At 38.7% G+C, this 15,477-nt stretch overlaps 1 protein-coding gene and 1 long non-coding RNA gene across 3 annotated transcripts; one reads left to right on the top strand and one right to left on the bottom strand.

The window, feature by feature from the left end:
* Positions 1–1,211: 1,211 nt before the first annotated feature.
* Positions 1,212–15,444, bottom strand: LOC111861657 (TBC1 domain family member 19). Of its 2 annotated transcripts, none has more exons than XM_023846407.2 (12): positions 15,243–15,444; positions 14,705–14,893; positions 12,777–12,915; positions 10,815–10,902; positions 9,375–9,435; positions 5,237–5,357; positions 4,377–4,564; positions 3,715–3,777; positions 3,164–3,326; positions 2,282–2,483; positions 1,718–1,904; positions 1,212–1,477 (listed from the first exon to the last, which is right to left on the bottom strand). In XM_023846407.2, the coding sequence occupies exons 1-12, from the start codon at positions 15,342–15,344 to the stop codon at positions 1,409–1,411; spliced, it is 1,572 nt and encodes a 523-aa protein (XP_023702175.1). In that variant the 5' UTR covers positions 15,345–15,444; the 3' UTR covers positions 1,212–1,408. The 2 variants fall into 2 exon arrangements, with proteins under 2 accessions (XP_023702175.1, XP_023702183.1); XM_023846415.2 differs by lacking the exon at positions 15,243–15,444 and adding an exon at positions 15,025–15,123.
* Positions 2,404–10,418, top strand: LOC117282114. The gene is made up of 3 exons (XR_004512735.1): positions 2,404–2,466; positions 5,250–5,418; positions 10,314–10,418. It is a non-coding gene; the product is annotated as an uncharacterized LOC117282114 (long non-coding RNA).
* Positions 15,445–15,477: the final 33 nt, after the last annotated feature.

The raw sequence follows: 15,477 nt of genomic DNA, 5'->3' as shown, positions 1-15,477 counted from the left end.
CAATTACAACCTAGATCATACTCTTTAGTCACCACTGTGGAAACCTAAAATTCAGGTGACTAATCTGCTACTTGTGGAGTACAGAAGTTATATAACAGTTTATTACCATCAAAATGTATCTTAGGGAACAGGACTATTCATCTGGCTTAGGATAGGGTCTGGTAGTAAGCTCTTGTGAACATGGTAATGAACCTTCTGGTTCCAAGACTAGCAGAGAATTTCTTGAGTAGCTGGGTATTAACTTCATGACTCCACTCCTTGGAGTCATTTCAGTTACTAGACTCTATTGAGACTTGGCATGTTTCCCTCTCAGGTGTTTGAAAATGCCTGGGAATTATGTAGGACATAAATTTATGTAAATGGTAGATACGGGAATTCATTCTGGGCAAATAACTTATTGTTTAAGACAGTTATTATGAAAATAGAGACTTCGAATCCCATCTTATTCATAATTTTTGGTTTATTAATTGTATTGACATTTCACTGAGGTATTTATTCAATCATTCATGAAATGTAACAAGATAATAAGTGACCAACAATATTTTCCAGGAGTTATATGCTGTCATGGTCCTAATTTGCAGAAATAACTATGTGAATGGGAAGATCCTTTGCCAGTCTGGATCCATTCAAAAACTGTAACTGTAGTTTTTAACTCTGATGCTCTGGGTTAGGTCTGTTGTGGTTTCTTATAGTAAGGTTACTTATCCCTTTTCTAAAACTTAAAAAAGAAAAAAGTACAGGCCATATAGGCCCATAAAGTTTTGAGACGCTGAGGCTCCCACATTTTCTAAACAGTTGGTGGTGAAGTTGCCAGCCTTATGTGCTGGCCACCCTTTTACCACCAGGAAGATTCCTGGTACTTATTGCTGTTAGAGGCTGAGTTGATCCTAGGGTCATAGTGCAGCTGAAAAGATGAGGTCAATTGAAATATCCAATGACATCAGGAATCAAGCCTGCGACCTTCCAGCTTGTAGCACAGTGCCTCAATCAACTATGGTACTGGGCCGCACCATAGCTCAAGCGGTTAGTCTCTGGCTTCACACCGTGGCGGCCCGGGTTCAATCCTGGGTCTGGTCAAGTGGGATTTATGGTGGACAAAGTGGCACTGGGGCAGGTTTTCTCTGACTACTTTGGTTTCCCCTGCCAGTCTTCATTCCACCAAATCCTCCATCATTATAATCACCCAGGGCAGGTACAATAGACCAATCAGTGGCCGCCATGCTGAGTGGACCCAGTTGGACTCCACCCCTCACTTAGCGAATTAAAAAGAAACTATGGTACTGCATACCCCCTTTCTCTGAAAGTTCATGATTATAATTTTCTTTTTGTATAATCCACATACAATAAAACATCAATATAACAATCAATAAATAAGATTAATAATTTAAATGCTGCTTCTATCATCCGTTCAGTCATGGAGCAGTGCCAATTGTAAGAGTGGCATTACTGCAAGTGAGGATAAATCTGCCAACACAGCCTGCACAGAAATACATAACACAATTAAAATAAGTTCAACCTTAAGTCAAGTTCCTTTTTATGGTTGGCAGGATCAAGTGATAGATTTGTAAATTCAACATAACAAGTAATAGATTTACACTAGCATACAGGGTGATCCATTTTGGGGGAGGCCCCAATTTAATAACTGTAAATCACACAATAATTTACAAATGAAAATAGAAATTGATATTAATCTGAAATTCCTACCAGTATGTCATACCTCAACATTGGGTAGTGTGTCAACCAATAGGAGGTTGTCCTTACGGAAGCTGAGGATAGCAACTGCAAGAAGGGGTAGGATCTCAAGTGAATCATATGCCAGAATCATGTCCCAGAGATACAGCAGTTGCTCTGGAGGTAAATGCCCACTAAAGGCACGCATCAGCCACTTGAACACCACACGTACACTGCAATAAATTTACCAGTCAGTCAGATTAATAAAGGTAAAGTTGTTCCTGTGCTATGCCATGTGGACATACGGGAAAGTGGAGGTATAGCTCCATGCATTCTTAACTGAGGTACTATATCGAGGTGAATAGACAGATTCATGGCCTATTTGCTTTGTATATTTATTTATGGCTTATTTTAGTGGTGCTATTATTAACTCGTGATATACAGCATCAAATGCTTTCTGTCAGAGGCAGGTTTTCACGAAGTACTTTGGTTTTCCCAGCCAATTTTCATTCCACCAACTGCTTCAAATTCATTACTCATCCTATGATCGACTCCATGTGGTCTATGAATTGGCAGTGTCATTAAATAATCAATCCATTCAAGAACTCACGGTTGTATGTTGATGTGTTTGAAATGGAACCACAGCTGTGGCTCATGACGCTGGAGTAGCCGCTCAAACAAAAGACAGAGACAGAGGAGACCTTGCTCATGAGAAGAAACTTCATGAAGATGGAACCAGTAACGCAGATAGAATGCTCTAAATGTGTGGTAGAGTGCAACTGGATTGTCATAGAGGTAGCAAAAAGGAGTAGCTGCAACATTAATATTTTCATGCCATGGTGTCATTTCTCAAAATATTAAATTCATACATTATATTTGTCAACTTAATTAACATATTGATATGTATTAGTGATTAGACATGGGGTTTGGACTGATAATTGGATTTACTGAATGCTAACAACTTGTAACTGTAAATAATTATAACACTTTCACTAATCTACACACTCTACAAACCACTAAAGCACACACTGAGTGTTCTGTCTTCACTAGTTGTTGCTTGGTAGCAGTGTCTAACAATGAAACTCAAGAGTTTGGACTGGTAACCTCCAACTCCAACTTCTGAATGGCTAACTCAAAGTCAAAGTTACTCTACAACTTACTTTCCTTGTCTGTCCTCACTATATAGTTTCAGCATGAACTGCATAGAAAACATCACTTCCAGGATTTCTGCAATTGTTGAGTGACATGTTAAGTAGGCTGTTGCCTAGTGGTGTCCCAGGTGTTACTGACATGGGAGCATGTGTGTTGGTTGCTGTTAAAATATGTTTATTGGCCGTGGCCAGCAATTGATGTCTTTTCTGAGTCTACTATTCCAGCTGTCAGCTGTCATGTCACAATATATAATGAATTATATCTCCTCTTTCCATGCACAGATTAAAGTCACTCAGTTGGTTTGCCTTCCAGAGCTCAGTACTCAGATATAAGAACTTACCATACATTGTGAACCCATGGAATGGAATGACTCCACTGGGTGGAAATGCTACAGTATTTTCCACAGTAGCAGGTTTGTTCTTGAGCACAGCATGGACAGGGTTGCCAGCACTGTGGTTGAAAACTGACAGAACTTCTGTATCTCGAGAGAAACACAGCATAACCTGATTAACAAACCAAAACCAGATATGCAGAAAGTTAATTTCAAATCCAAACTGTAGTTTAAGATAATGGTTAATGGAATTCTATACTGCTGTTTANGTTAAGAGTACTATAGTACTACAGTAGTGTAAATAAAATCATAGACCCAGTGTTTTCCGTGTATTAACAAGGATTTGAAATATTATTTAGACAAATTACAGACTTCAAAAGATTAATTCCATTTCTCCATCCCTTACATTACCTATCATTGTCTCCCCCCCCCCATCCAATCAAGAATCTCAGAACAGATGAAGATCACGTCTCAGCATATTAACAGTCATTCTTGCATTAACTGTAGATGCTGTGTAAAGGCACAGTCCTTAAAAGTAGAGAAATAAATAATTATCTTGCCTGGTATAAGACATCTTCAAACACAAAGTACTGGTCATCATTAGAGGCTGTGAGCTGAACATCCTAAACAAAATAGATTTAATTAGTATCAGTGGCAATACATGTCAGTCCTTTGAGATCCAGCGTTCCATGCTCAAACCATCTGTGGCTTGGATTCAAATTATCCTAGTGCTCAAGCAGTTGAAGACAATAAAATATTAGACCGTAAATCCTTATTGAGAAAAAACTACAGAGCAGATAAAATATCTTCTTTTAGTCCTTGCTGCAGTAGGAGAACAAACAGGAATGTTTAATCTTTAAATGCCAAGTCTAACTATAAAACTACCTGCTAGGAATAACAAGGCTGCTTGGGGTAAATGCAGTTATACTAAAACAATAGTCCTCAAATAATATTCAAATGCACACTGCTGCAGATCATGTGATATCCTGCTCTTTTCTCTAACACTGATATGTCACACTTGATGTCATCTACTGACAGCAGTGTTGTACTGATTGGCTGTGGTGCTTTTAATGCAAACACCCTGGGCTGTACTAATCAGCTCATAGTGTGATAACAGTTTAAAAGGGAACAGTCTAAAATTGTGATATGAAAGCTACTGACAAATCACGGCTAGTTTACCTTGCAAAATATAGTTCATACATGAATTAATCTTGTTCCTCACCTTAATTATGAGTTTGTCCACCATAAGGTCATACTGGAGCACTTGTTGTTTCAACCCATTGAAATACTCTACATGCTCTGGATGGATACATGAACCCATGACCTGAGCCCAGATGCGTCCCCGTAAACTCCGTGGACACCCTCGTTTTAAAAATTCTTGTGCAACTGGTGCATGATTTGATGCCAGAACTGCAATAATATGTATACACATCTTTATGTACAAATACCATTCATCCATATGGTTTATTTAGTGATGTCAGTAGTGCATACATTGGTGAACTATAAATTAGGAAGGATGTGGAAGGCAGACATCATACCTACTTGTACGAGTAGGTACTACCTGAAACTTGCCTGCAGGGTCTCAGAGAAACTAAAAATCCCTGTCAGGATAGCCAATATCCAAACAGAGCTGTATCTGGAATGTTCTAAATGCAAAGCAGGAATCCTAACCATTCAATTGCAATAGTCAGCATCAAGCAGTCATGTCTGTGCATGTCAGAAGTACATTACACTGATGGAATTTAGTACAGAACTAAGACACAAATGCCTTGCATATTCATTTCAATTTGTAGATCATAAAGGCTAACAGAAAATTGAAAATACCAGATGCGACTCTTTAAAAGAATGGTTAAAGTGAAATGTTCTATAAATTTGACTGCAACTCATATATTTGTGTAGAATGTTCTTAAATATATGTATACAGAAGATATATTAAATGCATGTGAATAATTACACAGAATTTTTTTTCCCTTCTGAATGTTAGAAATGAGCATTTTTTTTATAACTGCTGGTTACCTAACCTTGAAGTAAGTAATACAGCCCAGTCAAAATAAAAAATGCCAAATGAATCAAGTGTATTACCTTTCTCACCCAGTGCAGTGCGTTCAGCTTCCAATGTTGGATGGTTCCCAACAGCTGATGCCATGTAAGGGTTCACCCCAAGCAATGGCTCTCCACGAGACAGTTCCACATAAAGACAACGCTGAAATCAGCACCGTTCTTTTGGATTCATTCTTATGAGACATAACAATCAGCAACATGCGGTAAGGAAAATGAAACCTTGATTTGGGACAGATTAATTAAAATAATATGAGAATTAGTCACCTTCCACATTAATGAAAATTTCATAACACCTACATTCCCATTTCAGGCTTCTTGTGGTAGAAAATTTTCACTGTTAATGTTTTATTTAGATCAGCGATGGCCAACTGGCGGCCCGCGACTTGATTTACTCCGGCCCCCTGCCAAGTCTCAGGTTTATTTTCAAAAATCTTAACTTCACAGCTGTATTGGCATAGAATTCAGTTTTTAATAGGACGTTTCATTAGCTTACAGCATTTTGCAATTGACTGTATACGTTCTTACTGAGTTGGACAGTTCAAACGGTTTTCTAATAACTGTGTTCATGTCATGGAAATCCAAAGTTCCCCAACCCTACTTCTGTAGGGAGATGACACTGAAGGGAAGACCGTAGTGGTGAAGGATTTATGACACCTTCAAAATAATAACCATTCCCAGCTTGCTCGCGGCGATGGGATGTTTACCGTTTCTCTCGGCATCCTGGCCTTTGTTAAGTGCCAGTTTTAGCAGAAATGTCTCCCAGTTAGTGCGATTTTAGAAAGTGAAGTGTGATTACGGAGTGTGAGTGTAGAACTGTTTTTAAATTAAAATTGTGTTTGAAGTTATTGTGAGTGATACAGCATGTCAAATAGTAAATTGAGAAAAGTTGATAGCGAAAATAGGGCGTTCAAATCTGAGTGGGAACATGACTATTTTTTTATATTAAATAAAGACCACAAGCCACAGTGTTTAGTATGTTTTCAAGTGCTAGCAGTTTTAAAGGAGTACAACCTAAAGAGGCATTACATGACAAATCATAAACAGAAGTTCGGAAAACACTCTTGTGAATCAAGGAAAGTAGTCTGCGATCAGTTAAAGAAAAAACTTTTCCAGCAGAAATCTCTTTTTACCAATGAAACAAAACAACAAGAAGAAGCTTTGCTGGCTTCTTATTTCGTGACATATGAATTAATGAAAGCTAAAAAAGCGTTAAGTGATGGTGAATTAATTAAGAACTGTGCGATAAAGATGGCAGAAGCTTTCAATGAAAATAAGGTAGGAAACAAATTTCAAACAGTGCCCCTTTCAAAACAGACTGTTACTAGGAGGCTGGAAGATATTAGCAACCAGATATCTAATAATGTGAAAGACATTATCGCTAATTGTTCCTATTTCTCAATTGCTCTCGACGAAAGCACAGATGTTTCGGATACTAATCAGTTGCTGATATTTGTTCGTGCAATTAAGGAAGATTTTACAATTTTCGAAGAGTTGTTAAAAGTGTGCTCTTTACACAGCACAACTAGAGGTGTCGATATTTTTAACGCTGTTAAGAGTGCAGTGGAGGAATTCGGTGGTTTTGAAAAATTGTCCTCCATAGTAACAGATGGCGCTAAATCAATGACAGGGACAATAAGCGGTTTTGTTGGATTTTTAAGACAGAATCAAATTACTGTACCTACCTTGCATTGTATTATACATCAGGAGGCTCTATGTGCCAAATCAATTAAACTGTCTACCACCATGGCTACTGTCACAAAAATTACTAATTTGATCAGAGGAGGAAATCGATCACTCACTCACAGAAAATTTCTGACCCTCTTGGAAGAAATGGATTCTGCTTACGGGGACCTGCTTCTGCACACTGAAGTAAGATGGTTAAGCCGTGGGAAATGTCTGGTACGGTTCTTTGAACTCCGTCATGAAATAGCAACATTCCTAAGAGAAGAGGTTACGAATTCTGCTGAACTGCAGAATGATCTCGAAGACGTCGAATTCTTGAGAAACTTGGCCTTTCTCACTGATATCACTCAACACTTGAATGTCCTGAATCTGCAATTGCAAGGCAAGAAGCAGACAATATGTCAGATGGTTGGCTTTGTTGACAGTTTCCGTAAAAAGCTACATTTATTTAAGTCTGCATTGGACAAAAATAACCTTCTACATTTCCCTTGCTGTCGGAAACTCTCAGAAGAAGAAGAAGGCTTGGAGTTTAGGGACTACACTGAAATTATTGAAGATTTGTCTTCAGAGTTCGACCGACGATTTAACGATTTTGAAAGCTTTCGACCTGATATTTCTTTATTCAGTAATCCTATACATTGTGATATAGAATCTCAGCCAGGTCATCTGCAATTAGAGCTTTGTGAACTTCAATGTGACCCATCCTTAAACACATCTCAGGTTACTGGAATTGACTTTTGGAAACTGCTTTCACCAGAACGTTACCCACTGTTACGAAATTGGGCTCTCAAACTTTGCTCTGTTTTTGCAAGTACTTACATATGCGAGACAGCGTTTTCATCGCTGAAGCATGTAAAGTCTAAGAACAGGAACAGACTTTCAGATGTCGTGTTATCACATATTCTTCGAGTGGCAACCTCACAATTAGAAGTGGATTTTATATCATTGGTTTCCAGTTTTATGAAACCACAGTGCTCTCATTAAAACAGTGTGTATATGAGGATTTAGGTATAATCATTAGACCATAAAAACTATGATTGAAAGTCTTTTGTGCTCATCCCTGCTGAAAGAGGAATTTGTGCTGTTTTATGGTAAGTAATTGCACATTTCAAGGCATTTTATTTTTCTTTCTTAAATTATAATTGCATTTTCCCCCGGCATATATAAAACTAAACATAAGACATGATCTGGCCAGTGTTTCTTTAAGAAAAAATGCTCTGGCGGTAGAAGTGATAGAAGGCAATAAAATCGATTGGTGAAATTTTCATTATCGGCTTAATATTATTGGTGCAACGTAAAATTTAAATACATAGGTTTAAATGCACTGTTTTTATACGGGTTGTGACTGATTCAGTTTGGGGGGCAATACTCCCCGACCACTTTTCTGAAAGAAACACCGTATCTGGCCCCTGATGGTGTTCTATAAACTAAATTTGGCCCTCGAGATGTATTAGGTTGGCCAACGCTGATTTAGATGGTGTAAATTTGTAAACCAAGAATAAAATTCCACATTGGACTTGTTTACAAATGGAATCCTAGTCAAGTCAGAATTTGTAAATACATCATAGATTATTACTACTACTGCTACTGCTACTACCACTGCCACTGCCACTAACACTACAACGCTATTATCACTATGTATAATTTCGTTTTATGACTGCTCTGTAGGTGACTGAGTTCTATTTTATGAACTGTTCTTGTGTATGTTGTGTATATTGAAATCTTGTAAAATTCATATGTTACGGTGTTGCATAAGCTTTTATGGGTTGTAGTTTAATTGATTTTAACTTGAACAATTTCCACTTTCTGTGTTTTATTATCACTATGTATAATTTCATATTATGATTGTTCTGTATGTGACTGAGTTCTATTTTATGAACTGTTCTTGTGTATGTTTTGATTTCATTGTAACTTGTTCAACATCCTAGGTTTCGCCAAAAATGATTTATTGAATTTAAAGAATAAATGAAATCAAAATAAAATCAAACCATTATGGGGAAGAACATGTTCATTTTGCACAATCGCTGTGTTTTTAATTGTTTGACTGATAAACAATATTCATACAAAATTTTATGCATATTTATGATGTCATTTTGTATGTCTTAACAGAAGTCAGATACCGTTTGAAGATGTACGACTATAAATGATTTAATGAATCTAGATAAAGTGCCAATGTCACTCCCCAATCATGAGTTTGTCTCTCTGCCATGGTGAAATTAAAAAGTATGGGTTATGGCATAACATTCAAAGAAAACTCAATGAAAATTGGGTGAAATGGTTCAAAAGTGGGGAATCAAGTGCATACATGGACACACAGTATAGCAATCTTACAAGCCTCCTTTCCTTCCTTAAGATATGGAAGCAAGTTAAAAACTACTTCAACATCAACCACGAACTCTACAAACCTCTCAGATAACGTGAGAAATTATGCTATAGAAAGATACAATGTCAAGGACAGGAGAATGAATCAACTCACCAGCTCGGCTAGTGTTTTCACTCGCAGGGGAATCTGACTGATATGGCAATTCCCTTCACCGCTGCATGAAAAATATAGATTTACTTACAGTTTATTTATTGAAGCTGTCGAAAACTCAGATTGTACAAGCTGAATGACTGAATGATAGTGAATAAAGGATTGGAAAGGATTTGGAAGGAACTGATAATGGCCCGATTTAAAGAACCAACCCAGCATTTGCTGGGAGGTTGCCCATTGAAGGTCAGAGTGCTAGGGCCAGTTTTATGGCTCACCCCTCATAATTTGCTGGGAAGGACTGACGAGAACCACAGCATACCTTACGATAGCTGGTGTTCTGACAAAGATTCAAACTGGAGGCCTCTTAAATAGAAGTCAGAAGTGTAATCACTTCAGACATCTTGCTCAGTAAACCAGATATAAAGGCAAAGACTGCTTAAGTAGGCAGTTACAGTCACAGCCAACAAATTCCAGTGAAGCTTGGCACTAGCCCAGGTTCAATCCCGGGTGGATTCTAGATGAGATTCATGGTGCATGAAGTGGCACCGGAGTTTCTCCAATTTTTTCCCTACTTATCACTGTATCACCATTCATTTACACTTATATATCACTACCTCTTAAAATGTATGATAACCCTGACCAGGCAGCACATTATAATATCTCTGGTCTTTGAATTTGGGGTTTCATCTTTGTTCTGGCACTTGGCTAGTTACAGAGTAAGGAAGTTAATTAAACAGAAAAGATTACAGCATCCACTACTGAGCTTATTTTACCAGTCTTGGTATAACAATATACATAAGAACTTTTAAGAACATCTCCTTGGTACAAATTATATGCTTGCATAAAAAGGAATTGGTAATCTTGGAATATGACACTGAACTCTCATTCAGAAGGACCTTAGCTTGATCCTCAGTTATCTATCTACAAATTTTCTGTTCACAGACTAAAACAATCACTTCTACAATAGAACTCTGAGAATGTGAATAACTCCAGGTGCTCCTCCCCATGGTTGGGAGCTCAAATTAAGTTGTAGAATTTCAGAATGCATGGAATATACCTCAAGTTGTCCTTATGTTTTCCTGATGTGGTGCTTTCTTCAGCACAAGGACAACTTTATCTTTTTTACTGTTGTGATAAATAGACCTAAAACATATTATTACAATGAAATAACAAATATACAGTACAAGGCTGGATTAATTGGGCCACAGTTACTCCAGGACTCTGGTGTTAACTTCTTGTCTTTTACAATATAGGAATATATATGTATAGTTTGTCTGTTATTTCAATCCTGAATTATCTCATATTCTCTCTTATTCTGATATCCCATGGATCTGAACATGTAGGAACAATCAGAAGAGGGACTCTGAAAGTATATAAGCGCCATGGCCACAGACTACCTGAATCCAGTACTGATACAGACCCTTATAAGTCAAATATACTCACTCCATACTACAATAGTTGGGGCTATGAATGCATAGCAGAACTTCTAGAAAATCTTTTGGAGCATATACTGGTCGGTACTGACTCAGGTCTAGAAAAAAGAAAGACATCACATCACAAATATTTAAAGCATTTATTGTCAGCATATGGCATTTTATGGTTCTGTAAACTCTCCATTACCCAGCATGTACTGGGAATAGAAAGTGTCCATTACGTGAACCTGCTAGTTGCATGAAGGAAACTCTCACAGAAACCAAACATAAAGTCAAAGATTTCACTTTAGGTCTTGCATGGAAGTCTTCCCAGATGAAGCCAATTTATGTGTAAAAGATTTCAGATACATATACTGTCACGACATAATTACAAATTCAACTAAACATAAAACTCAGCCATTCCTATTCAGTGCCTAGGTCACTACAAAGAATCCATGAAATTTCATGGCTTTCTTAAAAGTGTCATATTGCAGAATATTTGTAGAGTGGTGTTGTGACCTATGTCCAACACCTAATTTATTCACAGCAGTGTACGGGTTTCATTATCATGTCTACCTGTATACACAAATACTTATCAAAATCGTTAGTATGCTCTTCCATTTGTCACCTAAAATTTTATGGCTATGTTCTAATTAACAGACAAAGGCATAAAACAAATAATTGCAAAGAACGGACATCTGTAATAATAGAGGCCCAGATTCGTAAAGGACCACAGACCCTAGAATTAAGTAAGTAAGTAAGGGCCAATTATACATAATGCAAAAACTGGTTAGCATACTGTATTATCACATTTAGAATTGTGGGGACATCCCACATACCACGCCCTGCAAATTTCTGCTCCTCATTTTCGATAGCCAATCAGCGCTCTGCAAATTGTTGCTCCTCAAATGAAAGTTTCGCTCCGCCTACCGAGATGGGTATAAAAAGGAGCAGCTCCAATCTGGCAGCATCAGTCGTCAGTTCCACATCAGTCTATAAGCAGTCTACAAACAGCACACTTCGTCACCAGCGCTCAGTCTTCGGAGGCATCGGCACTTCACTGCGCCAGGCACGACTGCCTTGGCTGTCCAGAGGCCACACCCGACTCACTGAGTAACTCGGTCACCTCGATTCGCCGGTGGTCATGCCCGACTCACTGGGCAACTGACGTAGCTACCGCCTCTCCACTCCTGCAACTGCTCGGCAAGCGAACGTTTTCCAGCAATGGCCACACTGCGGCCAGTCAATTGATTCAGCCGCCTCAACACACCGCAACCAACATCCCTTTCTACTGGCGCGCGCTGTGCTACTTCACCGGCCAAACATCCCAGCAGCCAACGGTCCTTTTCAGGACCTACAAACTTTTCCGAAGAAGTGGGTTGTCATAGGAATAATGACAAAAATCCCCACAGAATGATATTTAGTTCTGCTATAGCAACTAGGATGCAGGCTGGATGACTGGGTAATCAGTGTTTGTGTCTAGGCAGGGACTCTCCACCCCAGCTCTGGGGCCAATCCAGCCTCCTACACAATGAGCACCAGGGGCTGTTTCTGTAGGGGTAAAGTGGTAAGGGCATGAAGCTAGCAGCTCACCTCCCTCCACTACTGATGTTAAGAATGACAGAGCTATACCTTCACTCAATTCATCTTCATGTTGTGGTGCTTAATTAAGTACAGTGGAAACTTTACCTTTTACCTTCATTTCTGGATTCTGACATCAGAGAAAGGCTGAATATTACAAACAGAACTGAAGGTATACAAGGATACCACCAAAACTGAAAATAAAAATCATTTGGAAAGAGACCATGTTACAAAGTTGGCATCCTGCTACCAACATAGTGGATGACAAGACTTATGACAACTAAAATGACAATGGAGAGACCAAAGCCACCTTCACATTCATAGCAACAGGCCTTAATGGCCTAACTCTGTAAAGTTCACAGTGATTTACTTTTGGCCCCATTAAAATTCATGACTATAACCTGCAACTCACCAATGTCATATGTACTTAATTCAGTCCACTTTTCCTCCAATTCATCTCTGTCTGAAGCCAAACGGAAGCGAGCCAACGGCACACCAATTTCATTGCACATTGAGTTAAGGGATTTGTGAATTCGTTTTTCCCATTGCATCTGTTGACGCAAAAATAAACAAACAGTAAACAAAGGTACAAGCAGTTTATTTAATGCTGCCTGCAATAGTTTAGGCTATAAAACATTGAATGACTGGATGATTAGTGCACAGTGAATTAGAAAGGATGTAGAAGGAAGCAGCGTGAGCTTAATTTGAGGTATTATTCTAGTACTTGCCTGGAGGAAGTGAGTAGAACAATGAAAAATCTCAGGGTAGGTTGGTTGGTTGGTTGATCAGTTACAACAACATACATCAATAACACAGCATTCAGTTAAACATAGGAAAATCTTGCATTAAAATGTTATTAACACATGTGCTGCCATCTTCTCTCTGAGTCTTCAAGTTAGCAGAGCATGCATCACACCCCAGAAGAAAGTAATTTTTAAGCTTATAGTAATACAAATTTCAAGCACTGTATAGAGTGGCCCCTTTTAAAGATTACATGATTGCATTCTGTAAATTCTATGCCCCACTAACATAGGAATACAGCTGGGGACTCAGATGTAACTTAAAGAGTTTGAGCCCACATACTGTTACTGCCTGGTAACTTTAGCCGCCCGGAAAGGCAAACGCTGTTGTGGGGCACGCGAAGCTATACCCTTGCTGTGGGGCCGTTCACAGTTACTCCCCAAGCGGAAAACATTGCCTATGGAGACCAGGAGTAGTACTATACACCTGACCACACTCCAAGACGCTACATTCCAAACTGGTAGTACCCACGCTGACGTAGGCTGACAAGACTGCTCCCCCTCACTCCGTGAGAGATGGTATGACCCCTCTACCACGGCTAAAGTTATGAGGCAGTAACAGTACATAAACTACCTCACCCAGTGCCAATCCTAGATCCGCCATACATGCACATTTCTTGTTGCTACTTATTGACAGAGCTGGGATAGCTGGGTGACTGAGGGGTAGGTGTTCCAGTCCCTGTAGGGTCAAGAATTTTCTCTTCTCAATGTCGTCTGGACTGGCTCTGGGGCCCACCCAGCCTCCTGTCCAGTGGTTACTGAAGGGCTCTTCCCCTCAGGGTAAAGTAGCTGGTGGGTGAAGGCGACAACTTACCTTCAAGTAGTGCTGAGGTCAAGAAAATGTGGATCTATATATCCACTCCCACCATACTTCATGGTGTAGTGTCTAATTAGTTGATCACAGTGACAGCTTTCCCCCTTACCTAACATAGTGTTACTACATGCAAATCTGAAAATGTGACATATGAGAAGAAAAGTGGGAAAAATTGTAAAACAAGTGGATAATTTCTTACATCTTTATACTTATTTATTTATTAACTGTTTAAGATTTCTCTTTACAATTTGGATTAAAATAGTATGCTGACAAAATGAATAATCATCATCATTCACAAAATAACCCTTTTGGAGCCACTGCCTTTCTCAAAGAATTCTGTTTAGATTGCATCTAGTTTTCACTTCTTTGGATTTCACAACACTAATTACTTTTCAGAGCAAGGTCATCAGCCTTGTGTCTGACCGCCAACCTAGATGACCAGGTGTCTATATTTATGCCCCCCAGTTATATCCCCAGGTACCAAGGTCCAATTTCGTCGCCTTCTATGACTTGCAGGGTTATGGTGGAAGTATTCCAATCCACCTTCACGTTGGAAAATGAATATTCACAGTTACATTTGAGCTGTCTGAAGACAGAAAGGGTCTCCTATGCTCAGGGCACAGGCTGAGCCCCTCATCAATGTACACATCATTTTGGTGTCACAACTACTATTAACATCAACTTAAATGTATCATAAAGAATAAAACAGTTACTAATACAGCTAACCTGCGCTTTCCGTAAATATGCAAGTGGCTCCTTGATGGAATATCCACTAATGCTGTCATGATTATTGTGGGATCTCACCCAGTGAAACACTGTGTTCCTCAGTTCAGTTTCCATTCCAGCTTGTTTCATTGCTTGAAGGAGAGTTTCTTTGAATTCAGTTTTATTCACACAAGTTGAAGATGCAATTTTCTATGGAACAAATTAAACATATTAATATACACAATTTCAACCTGAATATTAAAAAAAAAATAATAGAATAACAATGCTCTTTCACAACATTCAATGTTCAAACTGCAAAATATGTCGCTAGGAATTCAAACCTCAGCCCAAATAGGCTATCCTAACTATCCTTATCATGGTTTTCCTCAGTCATCTAAACATATGCTTGGATATCTTAAACTTGGCCACGGCCACTTCCTTCTACATCCCATCCATTACTCGCTAATCGTTAAATCATTACACGCTATATAATCTCAGCAACTAAAAGAATTGTTAAATACGCCAGAATCTACGAATAAAAGATATCGATAAAACTTACCTGAATTCCTGAATAAAATTTCTTATATGCAGGCATATTTTGTATTTCTTCTGTAAGTTTCTGAGCAGTAAAATGAATACTTTTGTCCTTCATGTCATCCATGATAACGTGGTTGAAACAATATCACCATACAAGAATTATCCTCAAATTCTGGACAACTTCACCAGTCACAGCAAACGCGACTCCATCTCTATACTCGTACTTGGCGGTACTTGGTACCGCTCTTTCACGTCTG

The sequence above is a fragment of the Cryptotermes secundus genome, unplaced genomic scaffold, assembly GCF_002891405.2.
Source record: "Cryptotermes secundus unplaced genomic scaffold, Csec_1.0 scaffold136, whole genome shotgun sequence".
In the NCBI taxonomy this organism is placed as follows: Eukaryota; Metazoa; Arthropoda; class Insecta; order Blattodea; family Kalotermitidae; genus Cryptotermes; species Cryptotermes secundus.
Note: the sequence above shows the minus strand (reverse complement) of the source record. Positions and strands in the feature narration are given on the sequence as shown.